The sequence below is a fragment of the Macrotis lagotis genome, chromosome 2 (genome assembly GCF_037893015.1).
Source record: "Macrotis lagotis isolate mMagLag1 chromosome 2, bilby.v1.9.chrom.fasta, whole genome shotgun sequence".
Lineage (NCBI taxonomy): Eukaryota > Metazoa > Chordata > Mammalia > Peramelemorphia > Peramelidae > Macrotis > Macrotis lagotis.
The window spans coordinates 61661231-61683255 of NC_133659.1; the positions used below are offsets into that span (position 1 = coordinate 61661231).

Sequence of the window (22025 nt, forward strand, 5' to 3'; positions counted from 1 at the left end):
CCTGTAGCTGCAAGTGTGTTTACAACACTCTCTTTAAAGGAAACTATAAAGATTCCAAGAACTCTAATGCATCAGGTATGCTAAGTAGATGCAAAGATGTCTGGGAAAACTCCAATAGGATCCTACCTATATGACCAATCTTATGATTGGGCAGAGTAGGTAGTGGTCAGTTTGGAGTAATGTAAGATTCTCTGAAAGGTCTGACCCGTCAGTTCATTCATTTATCACTCAGAATTAATGAATTAGGTAAAAATATCAGGAACTCTCTAGACTAAACAAACCTGACTAGGAATCCTCTGTAAAAGATTCTCAAGAACAGAGACTTGACTATCATTCAAAACAGAGCTGTTGAAGGCCTAGTAGATGCTGAAGAAGTGTTGATCACCAAAAAAAGCTAGAAATTATAAAGAGTTGCATTATTTTTACAGGAGGAAGGGAAGGAGGGAGGGAGGGAGAGAGAGAGAGAGAGAGAGAGAGAGAGAGAGAGAGAGAGAGAGAGAGAGAGAGAGAGAGAGAGAGAGTATCAAATCCAAATTTTGACTAACTTCCTGAAAATCGCTAATATTTTCCATCCATCATATCTGGAATGAATGTGACCACAAGAGGTTTACTCTGTCAGTCTAGATGCTGGGGAGAGAGAGAGAGAAAGACAGTATTTTGCAGCTTGTGCCTTCCTTGCTTGTTTCTGATATTACTCCTAGATTAGACAGACAGCCTCCTGTGGGCTACTCCCCTCCAGAGCTCCTACCTGAAGCTAGGTCAATATGGTGCAGCAGAATAATGGGATCTGTCTCTCTGTACGTAGCTGAATTTCATAAGGACATTGATTTATCTTGTTGTTCACAGTCTAAAAGCACCCCTGTTAGTTTTAATCTGTCCCACTGATATATTCATTTGTTCCACAAATGAGTGCAAGTAGGGGCTTTCTTATACCTAAGCAGAGAAATGGGCTAGAGTGAAAAGAGTGTTCAATGTGTTTGAATAAACATAGCTTTTAGTTCTGGATTCGCTTCTGTCTTCTTAGATATTTGGAAAGTCATAAGATTACAGGGCCTGTTTCATAACATGGGATATATAAAATGGGATCACAACTACCCTATTTATTTCATAAGGATATAGCTTGCATAAAATTGCATTTTATCTATATAAATATGTGTGATATTATTTTGAAAAAAATAATAGATTGTCAACAGATGAATTCTGTTTCTTATCTGAAGGACCAAAATCTTAAAGTTGATTAATAATACTATGTATGCAAAATGAAATGTATTATTAAAGTACTGAGCTGAATTTTTAGGGGTTCCAAAGGGAAATTGAGACCAAGAAAGGGGCAGCAACTTGCCCAAGGCCACATAGATTGCAATTGATTCTTATTTGAAAGGATAAAAGAAAGGAAGTTGCATTGATTATGCATGTTATATCATGCTAATATATGTCATTTGCAATTCTTTATATGTACTTGGTGGTAAAAGACTACCTGTGTGCAATATAAGTTTATTACCCAAGTGCTAATTTGGAGACTTTGTTGTTTCAATTTATGGAAGCCTAATCATGAACAACTCTTAGATTATATTTGGGGATTTTCCAGCATAAATTCTGGATTGGGACATGATATGACAAAAAATGATCTTCTTAGGAAACTCTAGGGATAGAACCCAATCTACTTGACTTTGGAGCGGAGAAGGTGGTTGCTGGATCACAGGCTATATTTACTTGGTTTATATGTCGTATCAATTTTTCTTTACACATGTTGTTTCCCCTAGAGCAGAATGTATTTCCTTGAAGTAGCTCTCTTTTTATTCCCAGTATTTATTTAGGACAATGCTTTGCACGTAAAAAAAGAATTGAAGTGAAAAAGTTAGTCAGCTGATATAGTCAGATACTTTACAATTGGTAATCCAGAGTTCCTCATCCCCTAGTATGACTCCAGTACAGAACCTGGAACAAACACTAAAGGAAATGAGACACTGAAGAGGAAGAGAGCAGTTCTATAAGGAAAGAGTTCATTATGACTTAAGAAGGAACTACTAAGTCCTTGGGATATGAATTGATGCTGATGCCCTTGCTCTGGAAAGAGAATGCTCCTTATTAGGAGGATGGCTGCCAAAGTAACTGCAAGGAACATTGCTCTTTTCAAAAGACAGCAATAAGAAGTAGATGAGCTATTCTTGCATTAGTTGGCACCCACTGGCACTAGTCGTTAGAATTCCACTAACATCTCTTTGGATGGCACCATTATGGAGATATGGACAAATTTATGCTGCAAACAGGTATAGCCAAATGAACTACAATCCTTTTCAATCCTGACCTTTTTCAAATAACCCATACCATTACCGGGGCTAGAATTTTGAACAGAATCTTTCAATTAATTGATTCAAAAAGCATCTCACCCTTTTTCCATTGCAAATAAATTGAGAAAATTTACCCAACTTGCCCTAGCATTCTTGGGACAGCATCAGTGTCCTGGAAAGGAGTAGGTCAAATCTCAAAAAACATCTCCCTATAGCATTCTTTTGAGATTAGTATTCCAGAAGAGGAGCAAAGTAAGTTACTCATATAGTAATGATGATGATACTACTCCTACTGCTCCTACTACTAATACTTCTGATGATGATAATTATGATGATGATGATGAAGAAAAACCCCAGTATAGTGCCACCATAGGCCAGGTATTTTACTCAACACTTTACATTTTTCATTTGAGGAAATGAGGAAACTGAAGCAAATAGAGATTGAGTAACTTGCCTATGGTCATACATCTAGTATAGGTCTGAGGCCAGATTTGGACTCAGATCTTTTTTGGTTTTTTTTCTTTTTTTTCTTTTTTTTGCAAGCCAATGGGGTTAAGTGGCTTGCCCAAGGCCACACAACTAGGTCATTATTGAGTGTCTGAGGCTGGATTTGAACTCAGGTACTCCTGACTCTAGGGCCAGTGCTCTATCCACTGTGCCACCTAGCCACCCCTTAGTCTCAGACATTTTTGACCATATACCTATTGTTCTACCCATTATACTTCCTAACCTCCTATCAGCTGGTTGAGTATGAAAGAGTTCAGTGGTGCCATCATCTAATATGGTGTGTGTATGTATGTGTGTATGTGTGTGTGTGATACTTCCTACCAAGTATGAAGTGAAGAAGGTATGGATTAATTTGTTTTATAAGGATTTAGGTGTTTGCCTCATTGACTAGCTTCTCTTAGGAAGGAAGGACAGCTAAAATTTGGAAAGTGTTTATAGATATATCACTGTTAAAATGTCCCACAAGAGGAAGTAATTATAAATATATATCAACATAGTGTTGCTTTATATCAACAATGTGATTTCATTATTTCATTGGATTGGAGGAAATTCCTTCCAAACAATATAGGTGTGCACCTTTGCTTCAAACTGTAGTTTTTTGGAGAATTTCCAAAAACAATGAAAGACTGTGGTTTGTCCCAGGTCATAAAGCCAGTATGCTTCAGTTAGGTGTCTAACCCAAGATTTCTTGACTTTAAGGATAACTCTTTACTCACTATGCTATATTGGTTATACAAACACACTGAGTACATGTGTGTATTTGCAAATAGATACATATACACACATTGTATATGCATGTATTTGTATGTAAGCACATACATCTACATACAATACACACATATATACATACAAATACACATCATATTTTTTTACTCCTTTGCTCTTTTCCTTTGGTTAGTCACTTATTCATTACTTTGATGACAACCTTCAGATCACTTCCCCTTCATAATTCCTTATTTGTATCATGGCATCCATAACTCCTTCCCCCTACTATGCACTTCTTTATGGATTAGTCAATCTTCAATTTCTATTTTTATGACCTGGAATGTTTCAAGATTTGCAGCCATACCACAATAATGGCATCAATAAAAGATAGACCCTTCTTTTTTTAATTTTTTTTAGGTTTTTTTTTTTTGCAAGGCAAAAAGGGTTAAGTGCGCACACAGCTAGGTAATTACTAAGTGTCTGAGGTTGGATTTGAACTCAAGTCCTCTTGACTCTAGACCCAGAGCTCTATCCACTGCGCCACCTAGCTGCCCAAAATGCACCCTTCTTTCAGGGAAAAGTTTATAGTCATCAAAATGACTTTGCCTTTTATATAACACTGTTATGGAAGTCATCTAAACACCCTTTGGGGACATCTTTGATAAAGGTACTAATGACTCCCCTATGTAATATTCCATAATAGACTTTCATATAGTTGAATGAAAGCTATAGAAAATTTAAGCTCATGTGAAAATTACTGCTTGACAACTACAAAAAGTCTCTGATTTATTGAATCTTTAAATACTAATAAAGTCTTATGTGCATATATTAAAAGTATATTAGAATAAATCCCTTTAAGGTTTACAAAAGTACTCCATTAATGTATTTGATCACAACTTTGAGCTCATAAAGTAGGGATTATTATTTTCCCATTTTACAGCTGGAAAAGCTGAAACTCAGAGAGAATAAGTGACTTGCACCAAATCAAGCAGTTATTAATTATCTGAGATGGAATTTGAACCCAGACTTCCCTTATTTCAAGATTGACTCCTTAACCATTACATTGAGCTGCTTAGACCAGAATGATCTAGATGGATTCTGACTAGAATGAAATGCAATGGTTCTATTGTTTTCTTTATATTGGAGCCAAATACCTATCTTATTGTAGCCTAGAATCTCATTAAATTTTAGAATATATTAAGAAGAGATTTAAGATTTACTTCTCTGCCTATCTTAGGCAGAGATTATCAAGAGATTCTTGCCAATGTCAAATGTAGAAGTTCTGTCTTGAAGATAGCAGATACTTGAAGAAAGCAATCCTCTCAGCCCCCTTGCTAGCCCTGGGAGTCCCTGAGAGGGTGATCTTAGCAGATGACTACTCACCAACATGAGTATGGGCACCTCTTGCTATAGCGACAGCAGTAAAACTGCCATTCTCTGTCTAGGACTGATTCGAAGTAGCGGCTCTGGAACCCAGCCACAAGGCCATTACTAGAGCATGTCTGATACCTGAGAGAGGAAAACACACAATTCAAAGAGATTATTAGTTTGGGTTCACATGTAGCACTCTCTGTGATTGATACACATCTGGTCTTTATCCAAACATTGGGGTCCAGTATGTTTTACATATCAGATAATACACAGAAGACATTGGCTAAATAAATCACCCATGGAAATATTCAGTTCCAGGGAAGGGATTAGGTTGGAGAAGGAGGGTAATAACTCAAAAAGACTCATATTTACCACACAGATCCATAGAATCTTAAATCTAGAAGTGGAAGAGAACCCATCTAATCCAGGTCCCCTTGTTGATCATTTGAGGAAAATATGATATAAAGGGGGTAAATGAATGAATGAATGAGTGATCTAAATTATGAAACCTCTTTTTTTTCCTGATATAAAAACAGTCCCAAATAGTTGGAGAAACAAGTACACATGGGAAGTTAGAGCCAATGCAATAAAAAAAATGACAATACTACATGAATTAATCTACTCATTCAGGTCTGTACCAATCAAATTCTCAAAACAATATAGACTTAGAAATAATTTATATGAAGAAACAAAAGGTCAAGAATCTCAACGATAATGATATAGAAAAGTGGGGAGAAAGGGATCTATCAGAATCACATTTCAAACTGTGCAACATAGCAGTAATCAATAAAGAAAAATTCCAAATGGATATTTTAAGATCTAAATGTAAAAGGTCCACATATATTCTAAACATAAAAGATCATATTTGTCATAAACAAATAAGATTAGTAAGAAAGAGATAGATTTTTCAGATTTATAGAAAGGGGGAAAGTTCATGACTTAATAAGTGATAGAGAGGATCATATAGATAAAAATGGATCATTTGGATTATATAAAATTAAAATGGTTTTGCACAAACAAATCAAATACAGTAAAAAAAATTAGGAAACAGGTAAAATCTTTCTAAAAAGTTTATTAAAGTTAATAATATCCAAATTTTTTAAGGAACTGGCTCATATTTGTAAAATTAAGAACTGTTCCTTAATAGACAAATGAGAAAAGAATATCAATGAATGGCTTTCAAAGTGGAAAATAAAGCCCTGTTAAAGTCAACAAAACTTTATATCACTGATGATTAGAAAAAATAAAAGGAAACTTTAGTGCTTTATCTCCCTTTGGTTAGACTGTCAAAGATAACAAAAGAGGAAAATAACAAATATTGGAGAGGATGTGAAAAAACAGGTACACTGGAGCATTCTTGGGAGAGCTGTGCATTATTCCAATCATTCTGGAAAGCAATTTGGAACTATGCCTAGAAAGTCCCAAATCTAGGCATACCTTTACTATTCTACTACTAGGTCTATAAATACCCTAAATTTCTTCAAAGAGAAAAGGATGAATATGTACAGAAATATTGGTAGAAATTCTTTTCTTGGTAAACAAAACTAATTGTGTAGTAAGAGAACATCCTATTGAGAAATGAATTAACAAGGAGTAATGCATGATTGTCATGGAATACTATAGAACCATAATAACTGAATAAGTGTACAGTTTCATACGTGTTGAGTCCCTGTTCTTGACTCCCTCAAACTTCCCCAGGTGAGCATTGGAGGGACAGAAGACAAGGATTACAAAGGAGACAAATACTCCAAATCCATCAAGATCTCCAAGTGCTCATTTATTCACCAAAACAGCTGTGCCTAAATACCTTTCCAGTCTCTAATCCACTCCTACTCCAGTGGCACTTAGTAAGATAAGACTCTGGTGTTCAAGGACACCAGGTGAAAATAATCACAATACTCCCATATACAATGGTTCCCATCACAGAGGAATCTCAGAAGACCATTATTAATGGACAAAGAGTGAAGAGAGTAGAATTAGGTTAGCAATTTATACAAGGAGACAACAACTGAACATCTTCTGAGAGTTGATGAACTTAAAATGTAGAGACATACATTTTCAGATGTAGTTAATTGGAAATATATTTTGTCAGATTGTGTAGCTATGTGTTGAATGAGTTAGTTGGCATGACAGATTATTTTAAAAATAACTAACTACAACAAAAGAAAAAAATAAAAATATTAATGAATGAATATGAAGGCATTTATTAGGTGCTTATTATATGTCAGACACTCTGCTAAGAAATGGGCATTCAATATAAGCCAGGAAGGCAGCTCCCCGCCCCCAAAAGGGCCTTCTAATAGGTGAAGCCTATATGTTTGCGTGTGTGTGTGTGTGTGTGTGTGTGTGTGTGTGTGTGTGTGTGTGTGTGTGAAGGAGAATGAATATTGAGAAAAGGTCATCAGATTTGGCAACTTAAAAGATCTTTAATGACTTTCTCATAATACACAGTCTTGAATTCTGGTCTTCTATGGTTCAATATGAGCTCTACTCATTATGCCCCAGTTTACACTATTAATACCTCTCAGAAATTACATACAAGGTATATAGAAAGCAGATACTAGTTGACATGTTAAATCAGATTAGGATTAAAAGAAATTCTCTGTCTCACTGTCATTCATCAAGTGAATGAAATATGGAAGGCTGACAGCTGGTGAAGTGTATGCAATCATATACACAGGAAATAGTACACAAATAATCTAGGAAGAAGCAGCAATATTTTAGGAAGTGCCTAGCATTCAAATGATCTTTCTTAACATTGCAGGTGGGCATGACCACTGGTACACAAACACATTCATGTATAGCTATATAATTATATAAAATCTTATTTTATTCTATATTCTTTATGCCTATATACAACATAATTATATGTGACTATTCAGTCACATATGTAACAGATGTGATATAATATGCAAAACTACACATTATACAATCACGTATAATACATATTATCATGCTTGTGGTGTTTAATTTATATGTATCTATATATATATATACCTATGAATTGTGTGCATGCATATGTATGCACACATGCATACACACATGCATGTATATATGTACACACTCACACACACACACACACACACACACACACACACACACACACATATATATATATATATACCTCCTGAAAAAGCAATCTAGATTCCAGTCAACCTGGAGCTAAATTTCAACTCTGCCACCTACTACCTCTGGCATTCCCTCTTTCTGGGGAAGTTTCTTCATAAGTAAAATGAGGAAGTTAAAGCAGATGACCTCTGGGATTCCTTTAGTGCTAACTCTGTGATCCCATGATCCCTGTCACATTGAGATTTGGTGAGGTATGGTAGTTTGATGCAGTAACTCCAAGTGTACTCAGATTCCAAATCCCATTTCAGTTCCTGGGCAAGACACTCATCCTCTATCTACTTTAGTTTCCTTCTCTATTAAATGGGGATAATGATATGTGTTACAGACAACCTATGTGATGTAGTGGATGGGGCCTGACCTTGAAGTCAGGAAAATCTGGATTTAAGTCATACACCTGGAATATCTGGACTACTGACCCAAGAGAAGTCATGAAATCTCTCTGGGCCTTTCCTTATGGAACTCTCTGACACCATAAATGCAGAGAAGAAGCTGATCCAACTTCACAGAAGTTCCCTTCACCAATGATATTGAAAGAAAAACACTTTTAAGATCTCCCTCACAGGTCTGGGGGTGAGACTCGAAACACCCTCAAGCACTTTATCATTGGAGCAATCAAATGTATTTATTGAATGTGTATTAAGGTTGGACACTAGGTTAAATGTTTAGAGATCCAAAGAAAAGACAAAAACACAGAATCAGTTCCTACCTTCAAAGAGTTTACCTACTAATGGAGGAGGAAACAAGAAAATGAGTAGATCTTTACAAGACATGCATGGAGAACATAAAAGGCAACCTTGGTTCATGAGATTGGGAAGGGAGACTGGACCTCAGGAAGATCCACCACAGAATGGGGTATTTGAGGTGTCAGGGATACCAAAAGGTGAAGGTGGGAAAGAATTGGAGAACAGCCAGGCTATGGCCTGGAGATAGAATGTGAGGAAAAGCAAGCATGCCAGAGTTGCTAGATTCCAGGGCTTGTGGAGGGGACTAAGGCATGTGAAAAGTGGAGAACCTTAAACACCAAAGATGTGATCTGATACCTGGAGGAAACAGAGAGTCAGTGAAGTTTATTGAGCAGGAGACTGACATGGTTAGATTTATACTTTTAGAAAATCTCTTTGGCAGGATGGAATGGAGAGGGGACAGATCTGAGGGAGAAAGATTAAGAAGCTATGAAAGAGTTAGTGACTTCCTTTCCCTGTGTTAACCTGTTCTATCATTTTGGCTTCCAAGGTACTACAGGGAATATCCATGATGCTAACATGATATCTGCTATAGTGGTATGAATTATGAATTGGGAATCAGGATAATTTTTATTAATCCTGGTTCTATCCATTTACCAATTGTATGACCTTGAATTAGTCACTTTCTTTCCCTAGGTTTCAGTTTCTTCAGTAAAATCAGGGGTTTGATCAGATAATCTCAAAGGTCTAATTCTGGACAGTTAAGTGGCACAGTAGATAGTGCACTGATCCTGGAGTCAGGAGTATCTGAGTTCAAATTTAACCTCAGATACTTAATAATTGCCTAGCTGTGTGTCCTTGGGCAGGTCACTTAACCTCAGTGCCTTAAATAAATTTTTAAAAAAGTTGGAGTGGCTAGGTGGCATAGTGGATAAAGTACCGGCCTTGGAGTCAGGAATACCTGGGTTCAAATCCAGTCTCAGACACTTAATAATTACCTAGCTGTATGGCCTTGGGCAAGCCACTTAACCCCATTTGCCTTGCAAAAAAAAGTCTAATATTCTGGCACTAAGAGCCTATGACTCTGAGGATAGTTTAGTAGGCTAAAAATAGCACAGAGAGATAAATTAATACATTCAATAGGCTACCCAGAATCTTATCAGCTATCTTGGTTCCAAGAATTTTCTGCCAGCTGTTTGCCAACCAGTTGGTGATTGCCCTTTATGGGAAGGGCACATGTCACATTTACATATACACACACACATGGATGCCAGCACACCCACTCACACTGCTGAATTTTATTTCCATGCGATTGTCTTGTAGTCTCTATACTTGTCCAGATAGTCTCAAAGGTATGTATCGATAAGTATATGATGACAGAATTTGCCCAAAAGGTAGCATTCAACATTGCCACTGGCCTAACTTGAAATCCTTAAAATTGTTCTCATTTTCAAATTTTGTTGTTATTGTTATTAATTTATATGCCTAAATATATAAAGACAACAGAAAAATGGGACTGAATTTGAATATCAGAAAACTTGGACTTGAGAAACATAGATTTCAAATTGGAAGGGACTTTAGACATTATCTGTATCATTCCCCTTATTTTATAGTGAGTCAATGGAGAATATTTGGGACAGTTAGTTGAAGCAGTGGATAGGACACTAACCTGGACTTAGGAAAACTCTTCCTGAGTTCAAATCTGGTCTTAGACACTTAATAGCTGTGTGACTCTGGCCAAGTCACTCAACCCTGTTTGCTTCAGTTACTTGATCTACAAAATGAGTTCAGGAAGGAAATGACAGACCACTCCAGTGTCTCTGCCAAGAAAACTCATGGATTTATGAAGGACTGAACACAACTGAAAATGAATGAACAACAGTGGATATCAATCAGGGTTAAATGATTTGCTAAAGGCTACTCAGTCAAAGTCAGAAATTGAATTCTGCTCCTGTGACTCTAATTTTGGCTCTCTTTCTCCTTGCTCTGTGTGATCTTGGGTAAATCATTTAACATCATGAGGCTTCATAAAAAAGGGAGAGAGGGGCCTGGAAATTGGATAATAATCAATTGATGAGATTCTTTTCATCTCTGAATCTTTCCTATGATGCTTGGACACTTCCCTGCTCAATATTTTCAGTGACTTCCCATTGCCTGAGATATTGACTCTCATGATATCCAGGATTCTTCAAATACAAATTCTTTAGTATTTTTGTGATTCTTTTTTAAATTCCTCTACAGGTTTTACTTGTTGACTTCACAGGACTTCCTCTACATGCCGTAGAAATCTCTTTACCCTAGGAATGTATTTCACCCCTGGACTATTTCTTACCTTGGAAATATCATCTACTCCTGAAATCTCTCCTCCTTTGGCTAGTAATTATTTGAGGGAATGATTTGAATTCAGGTCTATCTGACTGAAAGTCTAACACTATACCATTTAGCTGTCTCTAAAAATTAGGTTTCTGACTGGGTTACAGAGAACAGAACTAGTAGTAATGGCTGAATATTCTAAAGATAGGGGGTGGGGGGAACCCTTCCCAACAGTTTAAGATGCAAAAAGGAAGTGAAAGACCCATGGAGGCAATGAAATTCCCCTCACTGGATGGAAGTTTCTTGCAAAGACACTCAGTCATGTTGTTGGAGGAATTCTTGGTTAAATGGTAATTGATTAGAAGTTCTTAATATAGGTCCTCCAGGTGTCCATGAATTTGATGGAGAAAAGATGATTTTTATATTCTCTAAAATCCACCTGATGTTTTATATTTCTTTCAAGTAGGACTTTTTAAAAGAAAATATTATTCTGAGTGGGAAATCAGAGGAACCCATATGATAGTAAGAAAAACTCAAAGTCTGTTCTCCTTGAATGAGTATGTGTATTGTAAGACATGATTTCAAGAGAGCATTAAAATGCATCATTTAATCCACAGAACTGATCTTGGCTGATTCAATGTATTCATCTAATTCACTAAAACTTTCTTAAAATAGGTTTAGTCATATTTTAGTTTTGTACAAATAATAAATAAATGCAATTTTTCTTTTCAAAAACATGTATTTAACATGTTAAAAATGTAAATGCTTTCAAAATTTTGAAACTATTTTTAAAAATTACATTGTGAGCTGAAGGACATGAGAAGATGACTTTTCAAAAAATACCAGTCCATAATAATTAATGATTAATTGTACAATGTTGACTATAATAGCTATGAACTTCCCTGACTTCCTCATTTATGATTGTTATTCTATGAACACTATTTCAGAAAATCCATAGTCACTACAATCCTTATTCTCTATCCATTTCCTCCTTGGGCCACCCCTTTATTCCTCCCTCCATCTATGAATACCACCCCACCTTCAGTTTTGGAAGTGAGAACTATGATCAAATCTTTTTTGCTATTGTCTTAAATGGCATGTGCCAATTATTCCTCTATGACCTTTTGCACCACCCTGGAATTGTCTGGACTAAAATGCCCTTTCTTGGTCAATCACTCTCATCCTTATATTGCTTTAGGATGTAATTTCTTGACTGTGGGAACTATCTTTGCTTTTATATCTTTATGTAACTACTGGAAAGTATTCTGGTACTTAGAATTAATTCCATATTTTGAAATAGTTGAAGAAAAAGTCTTTTAATAAACCATATTCCCTGTTTTTCAAGGAAAACTATGTGTGAGATATTTATTTGAAGGTGATGGTGAGATTAAAGGTGTCAACTTCAACATGTTCAAAGTCAGATTCCTAAACATTTTGGGAGATCAGCTTTATAAAATGAGTTAAGACACTTTTTTTTTATTTAGGGATTGAAAGACTCTCCACCTTAAGTATCTTCATACTCTATATGCCTTTGTATATTTGAGGTATGGCTAGAAACTGATCATAGAACCACAGAATTTCCTAGTGGAAGGAGAGCTTCACCTGGTCCAAATAATAACTGAAAATTATCCTCCTAACCCTTGAGCTAGATGACATAGTATATAGGGTGGTAGACCTGGAATCAGGAAGTTCTGAGTTCAGTTTCTGTCTTCGATATTTGCTAACTATATGACCCTGGGCATGTTGCTCAATATCTACCATAGTTTCTCCTCAGAGAACAGAACAATAACAGCCCCAACTTCCCAAGGTTATTGTGAAGATCAAATGGAAAAATATTTGCAAAGCATTGTATAAATTTTAAAGTGATAAATAAATCCTAGTTATTATGATTATTATCCTCCAATAAGTGGTTATTTAACTTTTGTTTAAAGATCTTAAGTAATAAGTAATCTCTTTTCGCATGTATTCCATTTTTAGGATCCAATCATTAGGAAAATTTTCCTCATATGAAAATTGTTTACTTCTTTGGAACTTCTATTCGTTACTCATGATTCTGGTCTCTAGAAGCAAATTTTGTTGTTATTGTTCAGTGATTTCAGTTGTGTCTGACTGTGATTCTGTTTAGGATTTTCTTGGCAAAAACATTGGAGTGGTTTACCATTTTCTTCTCCAATTCATTTTGCAGATGAGGAAACAGACAAACAGGTTTAGATGACTTGCCAAAGTCATACACCTATTAAGTGTCTGAGGTCAGATTTTAACTCACGTCTTCTTAACTCCAGACTAAGCATTTATCCACTATGCCACTTAGCTGTCCTATCAGCTAGAAGCAAATATCATCATCATCATCATCGTCGTCACATTTGTTCGATATTTTAAATCAAACACAGAATAAAAAGATTGTATGTATGAAGACTGGAGAGGGTAGTTTTGGTATTTCAGAAGCCCAGACTAGGAGGAAAAGACAACTTAAATATGCTTGGTGATGTTAGACTTAACATCTACCTGTAATGACTTTACCAGTTAATCTATTCAGTGACAGGCAGTATCCTGAAGGAACCTGATTGGGATGTGTGTATAGGGAGACTAGAGAAGACTTGTGGGGGAAAAAAGAGAATCTGAAAGAAGTTGGGGAGGGAAAGTGTGGATTGAGGGAAATCTAGGAGAAACACATGATCTTGATAATTTTCCTTAAGTTCGGCATAGATGGGGCAGCTTTTATTAAGTGGAGCAATAAAGTTTATTGCACTCTTTGTATTTGAATTTTCAGAGCCTAGTATACTCAGAGTACATCAGACAAATCAATAAAAACATGATTGAATAAAAAGAGAAAAAACACAACAGCAGCCATCTTTTTGGATAGCTTAAACATTGAATGAAGGAAAGTGAACCCAATCTCTAAAAGTTCGTTCTAAAGATCAGATATAATTCCATGTCATTAATGATATAAGGTTTCTTTGTGCTTACCCCTTGAACTCTACCTACTAAGTCATAATTTTATAGTGTCTTCAGTTTTACCAAGAATTGCCTTACAATAGCTCTCTGAAGTAGATAACACAAATATTATTCTATTTAGATGAGACTTAGAGAGGCAAAGTTACTTGCCCAATATCACACTACTGTAGAAGGAATGACCCCTGACTCCTCATATACTAGGTTGCCTCTCCCCATGGTCTGTTTCTAATTAAAAACCATTCATTTTGCCCACATGGAGAATGAAGAATATGCCCCCATAGAGACTTCCTTCAAGTAATTTACTCTGTCTTCTGACCTTCTCCCTTGCTTTCTTCTGACAGAAATCCAATAGATAGATAGTTAGGCTGAGAGAGTGAGGCAAGAATTTGGAACTCAAATTTGTTTGAGGTTTGTTTATGAGCTTGTCTATGGAGTCTTTCCCTCTGGTCTTTATTGGTTTTATTCCAATGGTGAGGAAAGGAAAAGAGAGATTGTGTTTGGGGAAAAAACTATCTTGGCTGAAAACATCTAAAAACTCTTAGGATGAATGATTTAACTGTGATGGTACCTCACCCAAGAGATAAACTCAGATGTGTTTTAGAGCCATGTAGTTAGAATTTCTAACTTCATTGTATATTGAGATTCCAGGTAGATGACCTTATGTAAGGGTGATGTAGGTGACTTTTTAGGCATGAGGAAAGTGCTCTTCTCCCCCCATATTCATTCAGCTCTCTTCTTTCAAATATTTTCCTGCTGACTTACCCAAAATTCTATCTCTGTGGATACCTTCTTTTAGCTTGTGCTTCTGATTCCTGTTAAAATACAATCTCCATTATTTTTCTTGACTATCTTATGATACAAGGGGTTTTGTTTTTTTCAGAAGGGGGAGAAATATGAAAGGGAGAAAAATAAATGTTTGATAATGGAAAAACTGAATTTAGTTAAAATTTTTAAAATGCACAAAGAAAACAGTATTGAAGGAGAATGGAACTTCTACCCTCATGCTTGTAAAAGAAGATATTTAGCACAGAATTTCAAGCTAAAAAGGAACTTAAAAGGTAAAGCAACAACACCAATAATAATATTTATTATGGTGCCAAACGTTAGAATTATCTCATTTGATCCTAACTACAACCCTAGGATGTGAATGTTTTCTAGTTTAGCCTAACATCTCTCATAAGGAAACCGAGAGCTAGCAAGATTAATGACATGTTTCATGTCAACACAGCTAGTGAATGCAGAAGTGGGACTTCAGACTCAAGTTTCCTGACTCCAAGTCCCATGCTTTATACACTATATGAAGGTGCCTTTAGGTCAGGTCCCATGCTTGAGGATTTTTATTTTGATGATGAGAAAGTTTAAGGACATATACCTGGTCGGGAAGAAAGTTAAGGATAATACTGACTAGATTTAGGGATAGGGAACTGGATCCGTAGGAAAGAAGGGAGTGAAAGTGTTCTCTACTCACAGAAGACCACCCACTGCTCAGTGGACAAAATGATCTTCACTTAAAAGGAAGGTCTGATCATGTATGTCCTCCTATGCTCCCATGCCTTCCCCTCCCCCACTCAATAACTTCTAGAAGTTCAAATATAAGATTGTCTGTTGGACTTTTGAAACGTTTCACAACCTGAACCCTTCCTGCTTTTCCCATCTTATATTTTGCTTTGCTCTCCAATCCAGCTACTCTGGCTTTCTTCTTACCTCCCATTTGACATTAGCCAACCCCTGTTCCTTGATCATTCTCCATCTACACCTTTGCATCTGGCTTCTTTCAAGACTCAGTAAAAATCTGACCTTCAATATGAGGTCTTTCTTACTCTCTTCCACTGCTACTATCTTTTCTCTGATGTTTCCTATTATTTTGCCCTGCATATATTTTGTTCGTACATGTTGTTTGTATGTTGACTCTGTTAGAGTAGAAACTCTCTGGGAGTAGAAACTGTGCTGTTTTTATTTTCTTTATCCCAAATAATTAATCTGAGTTAGAAAGGAACTAACAAGTACAGGCAGGGGGAGGCATGTCTTCCTGACTTGGGGATGGCCTATGCAAAAACATGGTGGTAGCAAAAGGAATGTCGAGTTTGGGGAGCAGCTAGGACAGTTCAATTGGAACTTAGAATTTATGATGTAAAGTGATCTGAAATATGTTAAAGGGTAGGTAGAAGCCAAGATTTGGAAGACTTTAAATATCAAGTTAAGTTTGCATTTCATCATAGGAATGATAAAAAGTCACTGAAGATTTTTAAGAAGAGAAGTAATGTGGTCAGATCTGGAAGGATGTTAATTTGGCAGATAATGGATTGAAGAAGGATGAGCCTAGCATGAAGGAAGACAATATGAAGGCTTCACCAATTACAACAGCAGTCCGGTATACTTGTGAATAAAGAAAAGGGGCCACAAGGGAGAGGTGTGGGAGAACTCAATTTGGAAATGATTCTATAAGGAGGGAGGAGGATGGGGTAAGTGGGATGAGGTCCAGGGTATGGGAAGAATCTCTCCCTTATCCTGGCAGTGACTTGTGCCTCTACCAAAGATAAAAAAGCAGGCATTTGTTGTATAGCTATGCAGATACATAAATATTTAACTGGTTGTCATGGCCTTTGGCTTCTATATTCAGTATGTGCTACAGATGAAACGTCTCCACTTCACTCAATTTTCCTGCATCTTTATGTGTGGTGGAAATGAGTTTGTAGAAACTTTATAGAAGTTAATAAAATTTAATTGAGAGAGCACTGAATTTGGAATCAGAACCCAAGTTCAAATCTCTTTTCTGATACTTAGCTCTATATGGCCTCTGCTAAGTCATTTAACCTCTGTGAACTTATTTACTTTTTTTGAATAATACTATTTCTTCAAGTACATGTCTTTAATTCCAAAATTTAATTTCCCCATGTTTAAAAATGAGGGTATTGGACTAAACTAGCTGAAAGATCTCTTTTAATCCTATATCTATACTACTATTATAAAGATGGAAAGGGAGGGTTGTACCAAGTTAACCAGTTAACTCAACCCATTTAAAGTAGATGATAAGTTGCTAAGTCCATGGTAGAACACATCTGGATTGAATAAATTAGAGCTGTCAACCAAGAATGAACTAAGCTTGGACATCTTTGTCCTAATAGAGACAATAGCATTTTTATTTTGTTCAGTTTGTTACTTTGATCAGTGGTTTAAATTGGCTCTTTGTTCAATGAACATTTGAAGATTTTTCTGTAATGTACTGTAGCCATATAGTGGCTCATTATTGGGGAATTGATAGTGTAGTATATAAGGAATACTTGTTCTGGGATTGGAAAAACTTCTCTTCCTGAGCAGATCTGGTCTTACATACTTATTAGCTACAAATCACTTCACTCAGTTTCCTTATCTGTAAAATGAGCTAGAGAAGGAAACGGCAAGCTACTCTATTATCTTTTGCCAAGAAAACCCCAAATGGGGTCATGAAAAAATGGCTGAACAACACTAACAGGTGCCTTGCTATAAGTAAGCTAGATTATATGAAGGTTTCAATGTCTATCCATCTCATTCATCTTCAATATATCTGACATCAATCTTTGGGACATTCCCTCCAAGGGATTTGTCATGGCAAATCCATATACTAAAATGGTCAGTTTAGATAAGTTGTCATTTTAAAAGCTGTCTTTAATATCTAGTAAAATACAGACCTGACTAGAACCATACACTTCTAGAGCTTTTAGGAACAAAGAGATCATTGTATTCAAGTCCCCTCATTTTTGTATGAGGAAATGGAAGCCTATGGATTTTAAATGATTTGACTGAGGTCATGCAACTATTGATAGGCTCACAGATAAAGGGGCTGAAAGGGATCTCAGAATTAATAGTCTAACCCTCTTTTTCAGAGGAGGAAACTGAGGCTGAGGGAATTGACTTGCCCAAGGTCACACTGGTAGTCTCTGAGGTGAGATGTGAACCCATGATCGTTAACTTTCAGACTCAGTGTTCTTTCACCTGTAGCACATTACCTGCTTGTAGTAGAAATGGAACAAATGTCCAGGTCACCAGTTTGAATTCTGAGGCCTTTTCCAACACACCATGCTCGACAGCCTCAGGGTTCACATTCAGTTTTCACCTCATCCTTTAGAGAATTTTCCTTACAAACATAAGGCAGAGGGACTTCAGTATAACAGCTGAAATCAGGCCCCATAATTGCAAGACTTGGCTTGGTGATTCCAAAGCAGAGTCGGCCAATTCAAGTAATCCCTAAAACTGGAGACCAACAGCTGGCGTTTAGTGACTTTGGAATCTGGTACTTTTGGCTCATAAACCATGGTAAACATCACTGTTTCAAGCCTGGCATGCCTAATGGAATCACCATTCCGGCGCTGGCTCTCCAAGGAACATCATTTGCATACCAATGGTTGCTAGAACTCTTTTTGTCCTATCCATAGTTAAAATAAAGCTGAAAGTTAATTCAGTTGGGCTAGGGAGCCAAACAGTGTAAAACATTCCCTGCCTCCCTTTCACTGCCCTCTCCTTCCCAAACTGATGAAGAAGAACCCAGCCTCCAAGGTGCCCCAATCACTGGTCTATCTTTGAGCAATTTCTTTCTTTTCAAGTTTTCAACCGAGTTCAGTATAAAAAAGCTTCCAAAAATACTGGTGTGAGGTGGGGTGGGGGTGGGGGCTGTTATCACTCCAAGCCACAAAGACTACTTTGAAAAGAAACATTTTTTTATACTAGCAAAGCATGGGGGAGTTTATTTGAGGGAGGACAGGAGGCCCAAGACTTGCCACACCCAGCTAGGCTCAGCTCTTCCCCCTTTACAATGCTGAGAATGAGGAGACATAAGAGACATTTCTCCTCTCAGCTTTTCACTCAGTCCTATTTTCAAAGCAGTTTTTTCATTTTTTTCCCTCTCCTATGATTTGGGGGCGGGGGGAGGATTTGAGAGTGAACACAAAAACAGCTAAAAACTGGCAGCTTGAAATCAGATGGTTACTGCTTCCATCTGACTAACAGGGATAGAACGAAAGGGGAAAAAATGGGGGAGGTCGTAGGAATTTAAGTGAATTTTCCAGAGCCAGGAGAGTCATAGAATGTGTGGCAGAACCATAAAGATCTGTTCCTTCCTCCCCCACCACAACAAACAAACACATTTTATGCTACAGATTCAGACACAGAGGTACAGAAAACTAACATGTTTTGGTGGCACAGTATATAGCACCGGACCTGAAGTTAGAAGGACTCGAATTCAAATGGAGCCTTGGACACTAACTAGTTATAAGACTCCCAACAAGTCATTTACCTCTATCTGCCTCAGTTTACCTCAATTATAAAATGGGAATTATAACAACTCTTATTTTGAAGGGTATTTGTGAAGATCAAATGAGGATAATACTTGTAATATGCATAGCACAAAGCTTACCACATAATAGTTTTACATATAAATGTTTAATCTCATCCCTCTTGCTCAAGGTTTGAGACAGCTAGCATATAATAGAGGAGGCCATAGTAGAAGGAATCCTGGTTGTGGGAGTCAGAAGACACTGGGGTCACATCCTCGTGTCTTATATTTACTGCCCAGGTGACCTCGTACAAATCTTTTAAATACTTTGGGCTTCTGTAAAATTATGTTGTTGGATTCCTATTGAATTCCTAGATTCCTACTGAACCTACAGATGATAAGATCCCAGATCTCTTCCATCTCCTTCAGTCCCTATCCTGTCTTTTGTTATACCTTGTAAGCTTTGAGATGCCAGTCTTCTGAGAGAGGCTTCTTCATTCAAGAGATGGCATCTAAAGGGGAGCCATAAACAAATGATTCTTAAAAGGGACAGATGAGTCCATCACTATGGGAATGTGAGAAGTAATGACCTAAGCTAGGTCAATTCAACTCACAGCAAACCTGTCTGGCAGTAGGAAAGGTGCCGGCAGGGAAAATGAGCTGCTTAGAGAAGAGCTATGGGATGATTTTCTGTCTGGACTCTGAGCTGACATCCATCTGTCAAAGATGGTTGCATAAATCATGTTGGGAACTTTGTCACCAGGCAATGGGAGACTAACATGTATGACCAGGGAAAGGTAGGCATAACCTGAAGATGTAAATAATTTTTTCTCCCCCCAATATTGCCAAAGAATGGTCACGAAGCATCACAAGATATAAAGCCACAGTACATGACTTCCCTGGCAGCTAAACTTCACTGCATTTGACTCTTGATAAAGCCTTCTGATAAAGTTCATGATAAGTCTGTGCTTCTTGCCATATCAAAGTGAGTACTCTCATTCTTGTCCCAAAATGAGACATGCTGTGCATTTTCACTCACTCCTCAAAAATGACTTAGTCATGAAACAAATGGTTTGAGGGAGTAGGGGTAGGGAAGAAAAGGTGATACTATAATGAAGAAATTCTCTATAAAAGCACTATGATTATTTGAGGGCTAGGGCAGCAAAACTTGTCCCAAATGACAGAAATGAAAGAAAATAACAGAAAGGAAGAAAAAAAATGAAAAGAAGTAGAGTACTTGTCCTATCTAATTTTCTTTGTTGCCATTCATGTCTTCTAAGTCACAGTAACTCCTTTAAAAACCAGTCTCCAAATGGGTAAATATGATAATGAAACTTTCCTATTCTGGTTAGACAAGCCTTGCAGCATGGTAACTGTCATCAAACACCCCACCTTGAGCATGATGTAGGCTTTGGCAGATACCTGCCCTGTACCTCTCAGGAATGACGAGAAACATCACAATTTCCCTAAGTCAAATAGAGGAGACCAAGTCTTACCATTGCATTCCAGCCCTGTTGATCTCCTCCCACCAGCATTCTGTCGGCTCCCCAAGACTTTGTGGGGTGGGAAGGCAGGCATAGTTCCACTGCCTATCGGAACCTTCTTTCTTACTGAAGATGCTTCTCACAGCCACCACCACCTGTCCATGGGGACACTGAAAACTGAAGCCTTGTCGGTTTAGATTCACCCAGCCTTCATCACCATAGTCATGATACTGATACCGGTAATCACCATACTGGCCCTTGGCTACCATCACCAGTGGTAAGAGCAGGCAGAGAAGTTTGAGGTCCATGTTGCCTTTGCTCGTGGCATGGAATTTCACCCTTGGTTTGTCTGGCTGGCCCCTTTATACTGCCTCAGACATGTGGTTTCCAGATGTTGATGAGTTTGATCCAACTGCAATGTGTCATTGTTTTAACAAAACTTTCCTGCCTCAGAGATGTTGGCCACAAATGCATTGAACTGTTTTTAAGGTGGACTTCTACTAGCAGCAGAAGCTAGAGGAGCACATATGTGGAGAAGACCCTGAAGGAGCAACCTCATAGAGAAATCATTTCTCCTACTGGAGTGATCATTTGCAGAATGTGCTTTTGGTGATCATCAACCTCCTATGTCCTCATTTCTCCCACTGGAATGTTCATTTACAGAATTTGCTTTTGGTGATCATCAAACTCCCATGTCCTCAAAGGCAAACCCTCAAGCTTGTCTTCTGACCACCAGGTAGGGATGATTCCTAATAGCTCACTTCTGAATACTAATGTCTAGGAAATACCAATTAAATCCAAGACTGCTATTAAATACAGGATGTTCTGCTAGGTGCTGTGGTTACACAGACAAAATCAGAGTGGTGCCTGCACTCAGGAAACTTAAGTGCTACTGGAGCAGCACCAAATAGGACATTTACTTTAATGTAAATATCCCATTTCCATGTATCTATAAAGTCAGAAAAGAAAGGTACCATCTATATCACAATTTTCATAATAAATTAAGACCATGGATATAGAGCCAGAAGGCATTAATAATACAACTCCCTCACATCATAGAGAAGGATACTGAGGCAGATAGAGATTAAATGATTGGTCTGGGGCATACAGCTAGTGTGTTAGAAGAATTTGAATTCAAGACTTTCAGATGCCAAATACAGAATCTGATTCACTATACCACTCCCAACTCAGAGGTCCATCAATCATGGAAAACAAAGTGTAACACCTACAAATAATGTGCCATCTTGAGAGGGGGAAATGACTATGAAGAATACAGGGTATCCCAAATGTTTGAGTTCAGTTTTTTAAAAGCTGAAAAAATTTTAAAGCAACTTAAAAG

The 22025-nt window shown here is 37.3% G+C and overlaps 1 protein-coding gene across 1 annotated transcript in view; it reads right to left on the reverse strand.

Moving 5' to 3' along the window:
- The window catches only part of LOC141512757 (dermatopontin), a 36903-nt gene extending 15871 nt beyond the window's left edge, over positions 1–21032 (reverse strand). Inside the window, exons 1-2 of the mRNA XM_074221949.1 lie at positions 20699–21032; positions 4887–5012 (exon numbers count right to left, since the gene is read on the reverse strand). Of these exons, the coding sequence (XP_074078050.1) occupies positions 4887–5012; positions 20699–20994 (422 nt within the window). The 5' untranslated portion in view covers positions 20995–21032. The remainder of the gene's footprint in view (positions 1–4886; positions 5013–20698) is intronic.
- Positions 21033–22025: the final 993 nt, after the last annotated feature.